The 16,808-nt window shown below is 40.1% G+C and overlaps 3 protein-coding genes across 11 annotated transcripts; 2 read left to right on the forward strand and 1 right to left on the reverse strand.

Moving 5' to 3' along the window:
- Nucleotides 1-968: 968 nt before the first annotated feature.
- Nucleotides 969-5,506, forward strand: LOC112290827 (E3 ubiquitin-protein ligase AIRP2). Its single transcript, XM_024537558.3, has 6 exons — nucleotides 969-1,075; nucleotides 2,108-2,360; nucleotides 3,313-3,463; nucleotides 4,203-4,269; nucleotides 4,460-4,691; nucleotides 4,965-5,506. Exons 2-6 carry the CDS (start codon nucleotides 2,275-2,277, stop codon nucleotides 5,182-5,184), a joined length of 756 nt encoding a protein of 251 aa, XP_024393326.1. The 5' UTR covers nucleotides 969-1,075; nucleotides 2,108-2,274; the 3' UTR covers nucleotides 5,185-5,506.
- A 3,422-nt stretch (nucleotides 5,507-8,928) lies between these two features.
- On the forward strand, nucleotides 8,929-11,725 carry LOC112290762 (protein COFACTOR ASSEMBLY OF COMPLEX C SUBUNIT B CCB2, chloroplastic). Of its 8 annotated transcripts, none has more exons than XM_090255362.1 (8): nucleotides 8,929-8,982; nucleotides 9,181-9,261; nucleotides 9,443-9,733; nucleotides 10,367-10,479; nucleotides 10,617-10,688; nucleotides 10,816-10,959; nucleotides 11,162-11,318; nucleotides 11,409-11,725. In XM_090255362.1, exons 3-8 carry the CDS (start codon nucleotides 9,496-9,498, stop codon nucleotides 11,603-11,605), a joined length of 921 nt encoding a protein of 306 aa, XP_090111488.1. In that variant the 5' UTR covers nucleotides 8,929-8,982; nucleotides 9,181-9,261; nucleotides 9,443-9,495; the 3' UTR covers nucleotides 11,606-11,725. The 8 variants fall into 8 exon arrangements, with proteins under 8 accessions (XP_090111488.1, XP_090111490.1, XP_090111489.1 ...); XM_090255364.1 differs by having other exon boundaries at nucleotides 9,181-9,249; XM_090255363.1 differs by having other exon boundaries at nucleotides 9,181-9,194.
- LOC112290763 (uncharacterized) lies at nucleotides 11,488-12,732 on the reverse strand. Of its 2 annotated transcripts, XM_073538278.2 has the most exons (3): nucleotides 12,598-12,732; nucleotides 12,052-12,125; nucleotides 11,488-11,947 (listed from the first exon to the last, which is right to left on the reverse strand). In XM_073538278.2, exons 1-3 carry the CDS (start codon nucleotides 12,697-12,699, stop codon nucleotides 11,671-11,673), a joined length of 453 nt encoding a protein of 150 aa, XP_073394379.1. In that variant the 5' UTR covers nucleotides 12,700-12,732; the 3' UTR covers nucleotides 11,488-11,670. The 2 variants fall into 2 exon arrangements, with proteins under 2 accessions (XP_073394379.1, XP_024393193.1); XM_024537425.3 differs by having other exon boundaries at nucleotides 11,488-12,125.
- Nucleotides 12,733-16,808: the final 4,076 nt, after the last annotated feature.

Below are 16,808 nucleotides of genomic sequence, written 5' to 3' on the forward strand. Positions count from 1 at the left end.
TCGATCCCAACGACGGCCTCAATCCACGTCTGCTTCTACTCACCCACTTGAGCCTTGTTTTGTCCCCTTCAGCTTCCTTCACTTAGTTGCAATCAAATAACCAAAGAGTGGTTCGTGACTTAAAATACCATAGATATTAACTTCGTACTCCTTAATACAATAAAATTACGTAAATTTTGGTTACTTTAAAGTATCTAGGATGGGTTAGGAAACATGGAATGGTATGCAATGTTTTTAATGAGCAATGAATGATACTTCAAGTACCCACAATACTTTAACTATGTTTTGACTCTTCTTTATGCTCGTTGCATGTTCTACTTGTTAACTTCACATGTTGTCACCTTTTGTTACATAATGACAAATTAATAACTTTTCCTTTCCTTTCTTTACTTTATAGCACTTAAGTTGAAAAATTTTGTGCAATACATTTTGTTCAAATTATCATGCACAATTTTGCAATCTTTCTTGACACGAGCAACTTCACTAGCATTCCTAGTCTCTACGTATGCAACTACACACTCATTATGAAAAACCACCCAATCCATATCAAATATTCCCTCAAATATCCGTCCCCACAAAACCAGTTGCATCCAAAGCTACAGTCTCAAAAGATTTCACGAGACTCGTCTCTTTTCGTTCCGTTTTCTTTGTTGCAGCCACACATCCATCCATCGACCCATTCATCTACGAGGGCTGACATTCGAAAGGGATATGTGAAAAGGGAGCAAAGGAGGAACGGGAAACGAGTCAAAGGGAGGGGAGATGAAGGTAAGTGGAAGGGGAAGGGAAGGGTAGGGAAGTAGGTGTGAAAAGGGATTTTTGGGAATGACGTGTGAAGGGGATATTTCCAATCCAGGTCGGGCACCAGCAGGCCAAGTTGCCGGCACCCGGGAGTGACGCCAAAGCTTCATCAGCAACCCGGGCCGGGCTGGGATGGGTCTGTGGGCCCGTTTCCCCTCCGCCCGCCTGTCCCAGCTCCTCCTCTTCCTCTTCTTCGTCGTCGTCGCCGAAGTCATGGTGATGGTGGTGGCCGACGCCGTCCCTGCGGGGGAAGGGTGAGAACCAAGCCAAGCAGGTAATTCTAGAGGAGGTGCAGAGACAGCCCAGCACAGGCATGACGTTGAGATGTTTTATTTATATTTTTTGTCTTTGCTTTTTCCCCCTTTTTTCGCGCTTCCTTCCTGCCTCTTTTACGTTAGGCGATGTCGCTAGCCCTGTCCCACAGGAAAAGACCAAGACTCATCCTCGCACTAGTGCAAATCCGCGCATCGAGTGTGCTCACAGAATCGTAGACTTGTTGCCCATCGAAGTCACAACCGGACGAGAAGTACGTTACAGGAGACTTGGTATTCATCTTACAAGTCGTCATGAGCGCGATTTCCAGTGTCTGGTGTTCTGTGTAGAGGTTTTGCCACTAATTGGAGCGCGAAGCTGAGTGAGTCACCAGTGTTTATAGCAGTTTGACGTGCGCGGAATTGGTCCCCGCTTTCATGCGGCGAATTCCGGAGCTTCTCCTGGTTGGGAGTGCATGCTGTCGTTGATGCTGCTTCTCTAGAATCATCTCCGCGTTTGAACGCCGTTTTGGAGGAGAGGGGTTTTGTTGGAGTTGAGCGATTGCGTTGAGCTCTCTGTTGTTGAACAATTGGCGTGTTGAGTGCATGTTTCCTCTGTTTTTTTTTGTTCTGTTGTATCCATACAGCTCGTCGCATTCGAAATCGGGATAGCTGAACTGGAGTATGCCAGAATCAAGAATCTTGTGTAGTTATTTATTTTTCTTGCAATTGCTGAGATCATCGAAGGATATTTTAGTATTTGAATAGGCTCGTTCTTGGAGTAGTTGCCGATCTCTGTGTTTGTGTGAGTTTCTGCGCGAACAGGAGATTCGAAGGTTGTTAACTTCGAGCGTCGAGTGACAGGGTTCTTGAGTATTCGTACCTTGTGTCCCTTGCCGTAACGTAACCTCACACCTTACTATTAATTCTCAGTGCTGGGAAAGTGCCGTTCTACCGCAGTCCATTTCGCAACTTTCGAAATTTGTGGGAGTTAGAGAAACTTCTATTTACGAGACAATTTCAGTTAAGAATGTTGCGGTTATGGAGATCCGCAGGGGAAGTGTAGGATGAGGTTTGCTGCACAGGTGTGCATTTCGATCATGTGTGGTTGCACCCGTCGATGCCCGTCTACTCTTCATTCCTGCCCCTTCATTGTATTTTCTTCAACACCAATATAGCATCAAACCACCTTCAACTGTACCCGTGAATTCCTGGCATCGAGATGCTTCTCCTAGATATGGCTCAGTGCAAGTCCTACAAGGAATCTCTCAAGGTCCTGGAGGCTGACATCCAGCATGCCAACACTTTGTAAGTATATTTGTTTCATCCGAGCTACTTTTTGAAGTAATACTTGTACAGGATAGTGCACGCAAACTGGACTTTGTTCTCTAAAGGCAGGGGAGTGCACACGCTAATTTTGAAATCCTGACCTTTTATTCTGTAATTAGTAAACGAAACAGCATGTTATAAGAACATTCCGATGTGTTCGAGCTTATACGCAGTTGCAATTGTTGCCTTTTTATCAAGTATAACAGTTAGACACGAAGACTCGTTGCCAGCATGATGCACTTATACAGTGTCTCATGCCAGGGAGACATTACAAGTTATTTTCCGCGTCCGAATGGCGGGATTTCTGCCCTCGAAGTGATCCTGCTTGATGCAGTTTTTGTGCGTTCACTTGCTTAAAATGTCATGTATTGGCGAACTTTTTCTAGTTCTAGAATTTAAAAACATCCTTGAACGAAGCAGCATGTGGATGGTTAAGGAAGTATGAGAGAAGGTTATGGGAGGAGGTACGAGAGAAGCACTTACATCGTAGGATTGAAGATGGTACCTCAAAATCAGCAAACTAACTCGCTTTGAATTCTGAGAAGTTTCAGATATCGTACTTCAGGGTTTTTATTTTTATTTTTATTATTCCTCCCTCACAGACAGATAAAATAAAATAAATTCAGTTTATACTTCCTACTGAAAGCATTGCTAAATACGATATTTTGTTTAATTTGACCATGTGGAATGCAGGTTTTTTGTAGCAATAAAATTTCGTTTGGAATGAGTTTGAAGCGAAATTTAGCCAACAAGGATAAACGCTGTTGTCCTTATACGTCGCCATTTTGCGTTTTGAACACAACTGACAGCTTCTAATCGACAAATTCCTGGATTCTTTCATTACTGGCACATCTAAAGCGGGGACCCTGCACATTGCAGTGTCCTTTAAATCCTTTGAATACGCTGTCTGACATGAATCCACTTTTGGCAGGGCATCAGACGTTCCAAGAGATTACGATGGGGCGTGCATACAAATGCGGTTATCTTACAGTCCCGTAGCACACTTGTTTTTGTTCTTGGTGCAATGGACAGATTGCAGCCTTGCAGGCGCGTTGGGACTTCTTCGCATTCTTATATACAAGGTATTACCTCTTTACACTTTCTGTTTCAGTAGTTCCATGTGTTGGTTGAGCGGAGATACTTTGTCATTTGCTAGAATCTTAAATTTCGTGGGGTAGATTTGGGAGAACCTATCGTGTCCAGCTTGCGAAATTTGGTCAGGGAAGAAATGAAACACGCGTAATTCTAAAGTTGACTATGTTAAACATTCGTCGTTGCCAACTAAGGCTGTGTATGCGATCTTCACTCGATCCGAAGGGTGAAGGTTTACAACTTTTTTGCATGTCGAGCACTAAAGCAATCAGATTGATTTTCATACCTTTGGAATCAATGTGAGAAGTTCAATGCTTTCAATGGTTAGGAAGATCCGCGTCCTAGAAAATATACTCAATTCAGCTATTTCGAGTCCCTTCCGTGAACAATACAATGTTCCCTGATGATATTCTTGGCGATATTACATTAAGCACCCGTTTTGGCGGGTGTCACCCTTCCACCAATCGTAATAGTAGGATGTATGGATTCTTAGCATGAAAACGTTAATAATCTCTCTTTTTCTATCTCTCTTTCTCTCTTTCTCGCTCTCTCGTTAACATACAAATACGTAAAAGTGTAAAGGTATTCATCTAGCATGACGTGACAGACTAATTCGACCAACTGTAAGCTTTGACGATGCTAGAGAGAAATCATGGTACTTTTCTGAAGCTTTTTGGTTTCCACTTTGGAATTTTTCTTGGTGTTGACGTGGCAGGCGGATCATTGCAGGTATACTTGGATGGAACCACAACAATGTCTGTACAGGAAAGGAAAGCCAGCCTTGGTGAATTTTATGGTATGGTTTTTCCCCTGTGAAGTGTTTGTGTCGTGGTTGCACGTCCTCGCAATCTTGCTTTTTTGGAGGTACATTTTTGTAATTTGCCCTTACACTTAGTAGTAAGGTGCAAAAAGGATTTCTGAGAAATTTGTGAACCACCTGCAGACATGTCTTTCATGCTGACGTTGAATTCTCATGCTGTTGCCAGGCCACATTTATCCATCTTTACAACAACTTCAGGCTGGTATGTCGGGTGTGGAAGACCTGAAGCAAAAAGCCAAAGTCCATGAGCGATATAGGAAACGCGACGAGGAATGCAGTCACATGTCGGAGTTCGATGTAGAGCGTGAAATTGAGTGTGGCATCTGCATGGAGAGGAACCCTAAAATTGCTCTTCCAGATTGCAACCACGTCATGTGTCTCTCGTGCTACCGGGATTGGTGAGCCCCTCTGCCCTGATTGAAAGTCTTTGTTTATACACTCTGGCCAATACTTCTCTTTCTTGCTTTTATGCTGAGGAGTTCCATCTGAAGGCTTTTCCGTTCAACTGAATTGTACGAATGGGAATGGTTCTCCTCTCTTTCAATTGATTTTACTGTGTGATGGCGTCATATGGATATTAACATTAAAGATATAAATATTGACTTTGTAGTTTACATCTCATTGAGAAGGTTGCCGTTTCCTGTCATGGTGATAACGACAGTGTTCTGCAGGCGTGGGCGATCTCAATCATGCCCCTACTGTCGAGATAGTCTGCGGCGTGTCAACTCATGCGACTTGTGGATTTTCACCGACTCAGCTGACATTGAAGATGTGGACAAAATCACTCGCGACAACCTCCAGCGCCTTTTCATGTACATAGATAACCTTCCACTCTTGATCTCAGAGAGTGTGTTTGCTCTTTACGATGCCTATGAAACGCATCTCAAGTGAGGGCCAACAACTGAACTGAACTCAACCCAAATCAACTCACAATGGCCGGATCATTGCAATTGAAGCAATATCACTAACCTCATTCGCCATATGTATTATTCCTTCACCCCCTTCCACCCAACCCGCATCTTCCTTTGTCGGCCATGCTTCTATTTGTGCAGATCAAGCTCATCAGATGTAGAATCGCTTAGGAATCCAATTTGATCCGTCTACACAGACGGGCTCTTAACATCTCAGACAGTAATGCCAGAAAATCAAAACGATGTATTTAATCATATGTTGGAGTCTCACAGTATCAATGAATATAATCTTGCTTCTTTCAGACCCAGTTCTTTCTTTCATTTTGCTTGTTCTTTCCACTTGACCTACGTTATCCATCTTCTCCTTGTCAGCAATTTTTTCTTTTTTTTGTTTCTATTACTGTGCAGAATAGAAATCCCTCATAGATTCCTCATTCTAAACACGAAGTGTAAGAATAATTGTTTTGTAGAAGTCAAAAAACAAGTCTAACTAACTACGACAGGGACCATGCAACTAGATTTTTGTAACTCTCCAAATTCAAAAAGATTCTATATTCTCCTCTCACTTTTGTTTAATTTCATCAGGTGGCTATCTCATCCAACTATTTTACATCAATTTTAGCTGAAAGAACTACAACTTGCAATAAGATTGGAAGACTGATGACCTCATATTCATTTGAAGTTAGACTTCATTTGAAAACAAAATTTCCTTCAAATGATTTATTTTCATTTGTATGTTTGAGAAAGTACAAGACAAAGACCTTTGTGCAAACATTTGTAAAATGCCCTTATTTATTTATTTATTTATTTATTTATTTATTTATTTATTTATTTATTTATTTATGTTTTTCAAAACATGTTTTTCTGATACTGCAAAGATTTCAGCATTTAATACTCCAATAAAATCAAAGAAATCTGTGAAACAAGAACGCTGAAGAAAACAAAATGCAGAATGCGTTTAATTAATTTCCGAATTAAGAATGAGAAATATTAGATCCGATGAGACCCACGAGTTGCTCATATGCAACATCATACACTCAACTGTAGTTCAGAAGCACAGATTTCAACATCACGAAACCACTTTCTGTGCATAATTCCTGCACTAATATAAGCTTGGGAACAAAAAACAAAAAACAAAATGCATGTGTCGGTAAAGCCACCGAAGCCAAGCTCTCTCACCGCGGCTTCCAGTGCGGCAACTGCAGGCTCATCCCGGACACCGAAAGATTCCCCCTCCCAGAGACTTCGCGAAGACATAAACGATGACGATATTTTGGGGAGTCTTATAATGGACTGAACCGAAACAATGGCGCTGGGCGAGAATCTTCAGAGCTCGGCCCGCCTGCGCTGACATTGGCTGGATTGGCACTCTGAGGACTGATTTTAGTCTGATCTAGTGCTGCTGCAGCTGAGTGGCGATCGGTCTACCCAATTCCAGCTTTTCTGTCCCTTCGAGTAAACCTCGGCGAGCAAAGATCCGACCCTTGCACTGATCTTTCATACCGAAACCCAAGGCTCCAGTGTTCCAACCCCTCCAATAGAACCGGACAGCAGCTGTCAGTTTGGCAGTGCGTACTTGTGGTGTCCCCCTCTCGGACGAAATCCGAGCACTCGTCTGGGTTGAACTCGTCAAGCAGCTTCGAACCCACATCCCGCAAAATTATGCACGACTGCTTGAAGTCGACGATCGATCGCGGAGCTTCGATCGAGATTTATCGAGTTCTAACGTCGCGGAAATTCTAGATGCTTTTCAGAACTTGTGTACGGATTCCCCGGTTCGATTGGTGGGTATCAAAGTGCCGCAGTGGATTAAAAATACCCATGAAGTCTATCCTCTCACCAGGTATCGCAATTCTCGATAATGGACGCAGCGATGGAGCTCGACAAGCGAGAAACTCTGGACTGCTCGGAAAGACGCCGTGGAAGGAAGCCGGCACAATGTCGTGTGGATGAACGCACTTTCATCTATTCATTTTCACGATTTATTCCATCTCACACGTTCATTCCAGTCTGTTTCGTCCGTATCATCATTCATCCCATCGTCATTCATCCACCGCTTCTACAACTTTCTTTCAAATAGATCGTTGTCCACTTCTAAATATTTCCACTTTTGATATTAATTATTTTTGTAAGGTTGTGTATTGATTCTTGTGCAATGCTCAATTATTTTTATTTATTTCTTTATTTCTTGGAACTATCTATTTGTGAAAAAATAGAAAAATAGAAAAAAAAAGAAAAAAAAAAGAAGGAACAGGTTTGGAGGAATGAGTGATTGTTCGTGAATTATTGATTAATCAATGATAATCTTGTCTAAATGTGGAGAATTATATGAAGCTGATATAAAATAACAGTGTATGATTTTATTGCATTTTAATGTGGTTTTGGTTCTTGTAGTACTAAAACTCTAGAAATACATGAGGAAAATAGGGGGCAAGATGACAAAGAAATTTCCAATTAGGGAATCTATGTTGTTGAGCTTTTGGGCACTGAATTCCTTGGGTGGTTTGCCCTTTGATGAACACTGAAAATTATTTGATTCTTTGCTTAATATCTCAGAGTAAATTGTAATATATATATATATATATATATATACACACATGTGTGTGTGTTTGTATTTATATATCTAAATAATGAACTTGAAATGTTTGACGAGTATTAAAATGTTTGAATTAGTGTTCTGTTAATCATATGTTATCATATACTATTTATAAACCCTGTACGTTGTAAAAGATTATAAAATGTAGACTTTCAAATGTTTATATATATTGTCTTTTTTGTTACAGTAGTAACATGTTTGTATGTCTGTTGATAATTAAAAAAAAATAAAAAGAAATAAAAAGGGGATTGTCTGTCTCTCTGTCCAAGATATATGATAGTCTTCTTATTCAAAGTTTGAAATGAATAGTCGTGCAATATATATATATATATATGGCATGAATTTTAAGAAAGTCTAATACTCATCTCCAATTCAGCTCAACAAAACAAACCTCACATCAAAACCTTAATGGAATCACTAACTCAAAAGCTTTATTTAATTTAAATAAGCCATGTTTTATGAAGATAATTTGGCATAGAAGAGTAATTTGGCATAAAAGAGTACCCATCAAGATTACATTCTTAAGATGATGAAACAAATCATAAATAGCCAAAAAAACATGATAAGGATACAAATTGGAATAAAATTAGTTAAAGTAGTAGGATACTACAACACAAACTTGTAGTATATTTTATTGTAGATAACTAGCTGATAGAACAATCTACAATTGAGAATTTGGTTGTGACTTTGTAATTGTATGCAATTGATTCTACAAGAGAATAAGAATCTAAAAATATGGGTTCTTCCTCTTTCTAGTCAATCTAAAGAATTTTTAAAATCCAATTTTTCGTCAAAAAAAAAAAAAAAAAAAAATCCTCACGAAGTCGGCAATTAGTGTTAGTAATATTATTATTGTTTTTGAAGTCACAACAATCGAACAACAACTTTAAAGCAAAAAGGAACGGATCTGCTCCTCGTCGAAGGGAAAGCGTCGAAGTAGATTACTATTTTACTAGTAAGAGATGGATTTTCTAGTTAGCCACAGCGTTAGATTTTGAAGCGTCGGATCACTGCGTGGAGAAGCGGCGGGGCCTCGGATGGCTCCAGCGTCTAGAATTCAATTCCTCCTCCTCGTTCGTGTCTATCTATCCATGGTTGCAAAATTAGGGTTTTCTCAATCCGTCTCTCTGGCTTCGCGCTACTGTCGCTGCAATTCATTCACAACTGGCGTCAATTCTCATGGTGGGTTTTCTCACATGAACGTTTATTCCTTCGGTGTTTTTGAACACTGTCTATGTTGCGTCTTTCGAGGATTTGCCCACTTTAGAATGGATAATTCCGCAACCTGATGAATTCTGTTAGCACATACTGAGAATTGGAGAAATGGGTTTGTTGTTTTTTTATTTTTATTTTTAGTTTGTTGCTCACATTGATTTGTAGGTCACGAATTCAAGGTATGTGTTGCTTTTGGAACGGGCAGGAGTGGTTGAGCTAGCATGGCACTATTACGTAAGAGCAGAGGTGAATGGATTTGGATTGTAAAGGACAGGATAGGATTCAGGACGCGGAGGTGAAATTCTTCCATGTGGGTTTGTTGTGGTGGTTTGAACAATTGGTTGAACATTGCCCTTTCCCCTTCTGTTGGACATGAGAGCTTGGAAAGATGTGTCTGATTCAAGCTCATCCTCGTATTTGTGAACAGGTGTGATTGGAGCCTTTACTTGACGACACAAAGTAGTGACCACACGGGATAGAATGGCTTTGACGAAGATATCCCTGGTGGGGGTGAGAGAGTTGTGCAGCCTGCACCATCTCTCTTCTTCACCGCCTCGTTTTACCCCTGTCGTTGCTCTACCAACAACCCTCCAAGGGGTTGCTAGACCAGGCGTGAGGAGATGCGAGGTTAGGAGGCGGACGGTGATTCGTGCTGCCGAAGCTGGCAATGATGAGATGCCTTCAGAGATTGACGTATCCGTCTTCCGATTCACTCTGGGTAAGCAGTTACGGAAAATTTATAGTTGATGTCGTTTACCGGGGCTAGCAATTGCAATTGCAGTTGCACAATTTTTTTTTTTTTTTTTTTTTTTTTTTTTTTTGGGTTATGCCTGAAGATTGTGGTTCAATTTGTTTGCAGTGGGCTGTGTGTCCAGTGTAACCTGGAACTTCACAATTGGTCGTGCAGAATTATTGGGACACGTATCTGCATTATTGATTTGTGAATGGATGAATCTAAATTCAAACATGTAAAACGAGTTCTGGGAATGCAGTAGGAATATTCCCACAGTTGTAATTCGAGTGCTTGTATTGTGAATTGAGACGATGAAATTGGTGTATGTCAAAGCCTTGTTACAAAGGGTAGTATTTTCTGGTTCTGTGTGCGGCGTATATTGCGTAGTTCAATTCAACTAGACGAAAAGTACGATTATCCTTTGTTCTCGGTCTGAAGTTTTGGTTTCTGATCTGTTCCAACACTTGTTCAGTTCTTGCTGGATGTGACGTTCGCAAGATACCCATCTTTGTTTCTGATTCGTGTCACCTGAAGGCCGGTGTTATTACACGTGACTAGAGCATACTACAATACTATTACCATGATATGTATGATGGTTCATGTGAACCCTCCTGGCAGGCATACAGGGGTTTGATGATGCTGATCTGCCGAGAATTGTTGGGATCTTATTTGGCAGCCTCCTGCTCGTCAACCACGCTGTCAGCATCGAATCCATGACCCGTGCGCAATTGGTAACAGACGAGAACTTGATCTTGTTTCTGTCCTTTAAGTTCCATATTTCAAGGAGTGCGTTGTCATCCAGCTCTCCTTATGTTGGACTCCATTCTGGATACCAGGTGTCACATTTTTGGCGCATTCTGTGTGACAGACATCAGAAGCTTTGGGGCTGTTTCTAGCTGGAGTAGCGTGCAGTCTTCCCTCTGTCGGTCGTCGCCTCAAAGTACATAAGCTGCTACCCTTCAATCTGAGTATGTAACTCAAAATACTCTGCATGCTTTTCTAGACACGCAAAAGTCATTGTGCGGGGCATCGTTTCTTGCGTGACGTTGTTGCTTGAGCTCTGGCAGGGAGGAGAAGCTAAAAAGAAGGATGACAACGTGTCTCGCCCGCGATCTGTATTTGAATTATCTCGAAGGCTTAATGACCCAGAGAAGCAAGAGTTAGCGTGGGGCACGTATAGTTTGCTTCAAAACAGCAGAGCTAGTGCTGTGGTAAGTCAGTTGGCCTCTTATTGCAAATATTTTTTAAGCGTGAACTAAAAAAGGTTTTTCTAAACTTCCTAGTATTTGAAACTTACGAAGGATATGGTACCACAATCGCTGTAGTTCTAAAAAGCTGACAACAAAGTGCTTGACAAGCTACATGATCTGTGGTTGTCTTATGTGTTTTATGCTTCGATTTTCGTGGATGTAGATTGTTTGGCATCGGGATGAGGTTGTCTGCGCTCGTGGCAGCTTTGACCTTGGTACTATGGTTCGAGGTGCCAAGGCTCTACCAGTGTTGCAGGATATGCTCAACAACACGCCTTTCATCCATTCAAGTGATCCTTTTTACGTATCCGAAGGTGCAGGTAAGACAATAAATGACTTATTGTTCATCCATCTTCTTTGGATTATATTGAGGTGCGACGGTATTGACTTCACTGAGTTTGACTTCACAGATACTAAAGGGTGGCCGATCGTTCCAAAGAATATGAAGTCAATACTTGTTCAGCCTTTCGAGAAAAGTGATTCAAGCAGTTCCGTAGCAAAAGGAGGTCTGATCCTGTTTTCATATCAGTCTCGCAGTTACACTAGTAAAGATAGGACATGGATAGCTATGATAGCTAAAAAATTCTCTCATGTATTGAAAACTTAGGACTGGTAATCATGCTGAGTACTAGCTCCTCTGGCATTTGTTTCTTTATTACTCGTAACATTCATTCATGCTGTTTTGTAAATCAATTCATCCTTCCAATGAGGTTTTCGAATAGCCCAATGAGAAGTTCTGGGTCCTTCTGGCACCGGTATGTTCGGTATTCTTCGAGTTTTGGAATGTCTTGTACATCCTTCACAAGAGTATGTAGCACAGAGCGTTTTATAATCTCTGAATCGTGATCGACACCCAGTTCCCAAGTGCTGAGAGCTGTCTCGCTGGTAACATGCTTTGCAATGTTTCGCTCTGCTATGAGTTGTAAAGATCCAACGCCATACCTTTTGCCTGCAATAAGGAGTTTGGTTGCATTACTTTCAAGATCCCTGTGACTTATGTGGCTCGTGTACAAATAGCGCACAAATGCATCCAACACTTCCGGGAAAACATACATCTCCATCGGTGCTGTTCCTATTCGGTCCAGGTTCCCTTTCAGCTTTTTCTGCATCACATGAGGTTTTGGTGCCTGCATGACGAGTGATATTTAACCAACTGGTGTTGTTTACGTACCACATGAGAATTAACACTATAATCTTCTTGAGGGGAGTTCGCGGATTTTATGCTGAGAAGCTCGCATTCTATTCACACGTATGTGAAGTAGGATATGACAGATCATGAGTAAAGGATTCTACTACGATGAATAAATTCTAAAAATCATAGCAGACGGGATTTTGTTTTAATTTATTTTAATTTCTTCAGTGTACGTTCTGATTTGACAGTTAATGATGCAGGGGGTGATTAAGCTTTGTTCGGCCAATGCTTGGTGCATTGTTATGTTTTAATATATTCCAGAAGATGTTCTTCATTTGTACCAGGGTACGTGGTAGTACGGCAATAGAGAGGATGTTTTACTGTGCAACTGTTTAGCCGGAGTAAAATTAAGTGTCCGCTTCTCGACTGGATCAGCTTGAGGAAAAAAAGGATGACTAGCATCTTACAAGGACTACGCGGTGCGCATTGACAATATGGCCGCCAGATTGCAAGATAATATCGGTGTGGGCCGGGCTCATAACAGAATTCCACGCAGACAAAAACACCATGTTCCTGCAAACTGCGCTCTCTCTTTTCTCTCTTGTGAAGTCTATCCTCCATCTTTTTCAGTTTCATTTCCGTCTCCAGTCTCACCACCTGCTCGTGAAGGCTTGGTCCCAATCTCAGCTGTGCTTCGTAGCCCTGCTCCTTGACAATCACTTAGCACTTGGGACACAACTGGTCCCATTGAGAAACTTGAGGGCTTGGGTGACATGCTTCAAAAAGACGTCGCATTGTTGCCATAATCTTATAACGATACCCAGGTCCAAGGTTCACCACACCGTTCTTTTATAGGGTGATGTTATCGACAGCAGATTTTGTAGAGCAGGTCTGAGGCAGCATCGCAACAGCAGGTTATTCGCTGTTGCAATATAAAAAAAAGACTAAATGCATTGAGATCCTGATTTGATGACCCTGTTAAACCTCATTATCATTGGAAACCACCTCATTCTCTCTGAACAAGCGAGTGCTTGCAAGAAATTCTTGCTAGAAATTGCACAAATTCTTGCTACATTCGGAAGCCCTTCTTGGATTAGGAAAACCAGGGAGGTCGGACATCGATTTCTCATTTACCCGACGATAAGTTAACTACGGCAAGTCGTTGATTATGTGAACCCGACAGAGAGAATTGTCATAGTAGATGCGCGACGCCTTGGATTAATGAGGTGAAATTCACTAATTGCAGCTGGTTGGAATAACGCCGGCATTGCACTGAAGGCCATCTCCAGTCATCATTCATATAGCTGATCTGCCCTACAATTCTGACTAGTACATTCCGATATACTGCAGGCAGCATCCCTCTCATCCGCGGCCCTGTTCATTCCATATTTATTTCACATATAAATGCATCGTGGGCTGGAACTTGTGATGGTTCTTTGCTTGGAGGAATCCGCACCCGCGTGTCATCCCACTAACTGATAACAGTAGTTGATTGATTCAATCTGATTTGTTCAAAACAGTTCCTGAAGCCAGGGTTGTCGTTCCGGTCACACCTGTTGGACTCGAACTGGCAACCGCATGCCCTAACCCACTACACGGATGACGCTTAAATCACGACTATTGGAATCTAACCGCCATCTTGAGCGCCCCTTCCAAACCTGTTCGTTTCCTCGACTCCCCGGGCGCATGGGAAGAAGTCTTCTTAGAGACTTTGATCCTAGGCTTCGATTGAGGAGAGTCTCACACGGTAGTGAGTTTAGAAATTCGCAATTCAATAACAAATGCAAAAAGCCTCACCGGAGTGGGGGCACCTTGGGGACTTGCCTAGATAGGCCACCGGTTCAGTAGAGCTGAGAAAGATGTGCGACAAAAGACCGTGCGACAAGTCAGGGTGCGCTAGAAGCCGGTGCGAGAGCTTGTCCCCCAAGTTCAAGTCCTGCAACGAGCCATGCGACTTCTCACCATGCATTAACACATGTCCCCAGCCCGCACCACCACCATCTCCACCCAGGCAGCCATGTGCACGCGTCGCACCACCCCCTGACCTAAGCCACATCAACATAGAAGACAGAAAAGCCTACCGGCAGTGCAAAATCCAGGAATGGTTGGAAGACATGGTGGCCAGAGCTCCCAGGGAGTGTTTCGGCCACTACATCGGCAGGGTCTACGCGGTGGCCTCCCGGGAGCTCAACTTCGACGCGCAAGCGCGCACCTGCATCGGCGACGAGTATCCCCACTTCGTCGACAGATACGTGTGGCGCATCCTGCACGGGTCGCGATTGAACATGCAGAAGCACGGCACATCCATAGGGCACAATACGGAGCAGAAGAATCTGTCGCTCTTGAGGGAAGAATGCGAGGAGCTCTTCAGCGAGGGCCAGATCATCCCAGACCCTAAAAACAGGATGGGCATCGACGACACTTGGGTGCATGAAGGCGAGCATTGCTCATCGAGCCGAGCAGGACGCCAATGCCAAGTGCAATCGCACACGGGAATCCACCAACCAAAACCATGACGCACAGACACGGCCCCCACCCGATCGACAAAACTCGATCGAGCACGGCGCAGCGACACCGTCGAGGAGCATGTCGATGACGGGTTGAGAGATTCCTTTACTCGTCGTCGAAATTAGGGCTAGGATTAGGGTTTAGGTCTGCTGTACAAATTTAGGATTAGGGCTTAGTTTTCTTTCACATGGAAAAAAACTCGGTTAGAAGTGCCTGGGTGACGGATTCATTGCTTCGTTGATTGTTTCATTTCAATGATGTTAGCTTTTCCATTATTCAGGACAGTTTTATAGTATTAGACATTGGGGTTTGGATGTAGGTCAATGATTTGGGTTTAGGATTAGAAATTAGTTTCTTTTACATGGAAAAGTAACTTTGAAGTGTATGGTTTATTTCTTTGTTGGCTACTTCAGTTAATTAAGATTTGTTTGTGTTTTAGAAGAATTTAAAATTGTTAAAATTAAAATTATAATTTAAATCTAAGATTGGATTTAGGGATGGAATTTGGACTTTTGAAATAAGAAAATCAATTTAGAGGTATTTGTTGATTGTTTTTGTGGATTTGCAGGCTCTCACTTGATCAAGACTCATTCATATATTCTTTCTAAGAACTTTGCAATTTAGTGATTATGTTGATTTTGTATTGATATTGTGGACAAATATTTAGGTGGTTATATTGTGTAATAAGATTGGAAGTAGTAGATATATACAATGGAACTCTTGGGTTATCAATTTAAAGACATGATAAAATTTAACTTACTTTAGGACACTTTGGAAATGTCTTTATCAAAATGTAAGATTTTTTTGATAATTTCTTTACTGATTGCTTTTTATCTTCTTTTTATTTATTTTTCTATATATATGTACATAATTTTTTAGTATATTCAGTACTTGGTTCTATTTGGTGATTCCTTTGATTAAAAAATATTAAACATCAAATATTGTTCTTAGAATAAAACAATCTTTGCTATTTGAATTAAATTATCACTACATTTGAAACAATTTAAATCTTTTAATAACATATATATATATATATATATATATATATAACATGTGGATCATGAAATGTCATCTTTTCATTACTATTTATTATTTTAAAATTAGTAAAAAATAATGATATTACTAATGCCACATTATTTTTTGCTATTGCCACTACAATCTCCATCTACCACATGGCACTTTTGTTTAATACCTTCCAAACCAATTGTTTGAACAAATTTTATGATTGGAATATCAAAAAATAAATAAGAAATAAGAAATAAATAAATTCAAAGAAATCATTATGTGGATAATTGATTGTGGTAGTAGTAGCAAAGACTATGGTAGCATTAATAATACCCTAAAATTATACAAATCAAACTTTTATTTTTTTTATTTTTTTTATTTTTTTTATTTTTTTATAAAGAAACAAGAAATAATATCATGAACATTAAGTAATATCATATTTTGTGAACATTAAAAATAAAAATTGAATATTCACAATATATAATGACCAAAATGTTACTTTAGTTCAAAATATAGTCCTTTCTAATACTTATAATACTAAGTGTTTGTTAGTTTTTATTTTATGTCTTAAATTGCATTTTAATACATGTAATTTGGATATGTATACATGTATATATATATATATATATATATATATATATAAGCTTATATCATTAGGTATAAATTTAATTCAATTTATTTTATATTTTATATTTTATTACTTCTTTAAAATAAGAAATAAAAGCCCTTAAGACAACAACAAAAGTTTAGAGGATGCTACTTACATGAGAATCCAATGCACAAAAGCTTCTAATGTATTATTTTAGTAGAATTCATTCAATTCAACCTTTGTCTATAACAATGATGGTATTTCTCTATTATCAAAAAATCTACCTTGAATAGATTATGAATAGGTTTTTTTCTTTTGCAATCCAAGATATATATATATATATATATATATATATTTTTTTTCCTCTCAGACAAATACAAATACAAATACAATTGGAGTCTTTATAAAAACTTATTTGACAAGTTGTTATCATATATATATATATATATATATATATATATGTACCACTTTATTTTATAGATTTGTAAAAAGACTATGCAAACATTGGTTTATATAAACAAGATATACTTAATGCTAGAAATTAGTTTATTCTACAAATCTCTTATATAAATAAAT

The sequence above is a fragment of the Physcomitrium patens genome, chromosome 13, assembly GCF_059467195.1.
Source record: "Physcomitrium patens ecotype Gransden chromosome 13, ASM5946719v1, whole genome shotgun sequence".
Classification (NCBI taxonomy): Eukaryota; Viridiplantae; Streptophyta; class Bryopsida; order Funariales; family Funariaceae; genus Physcomitrium; species Physcomitrium patens.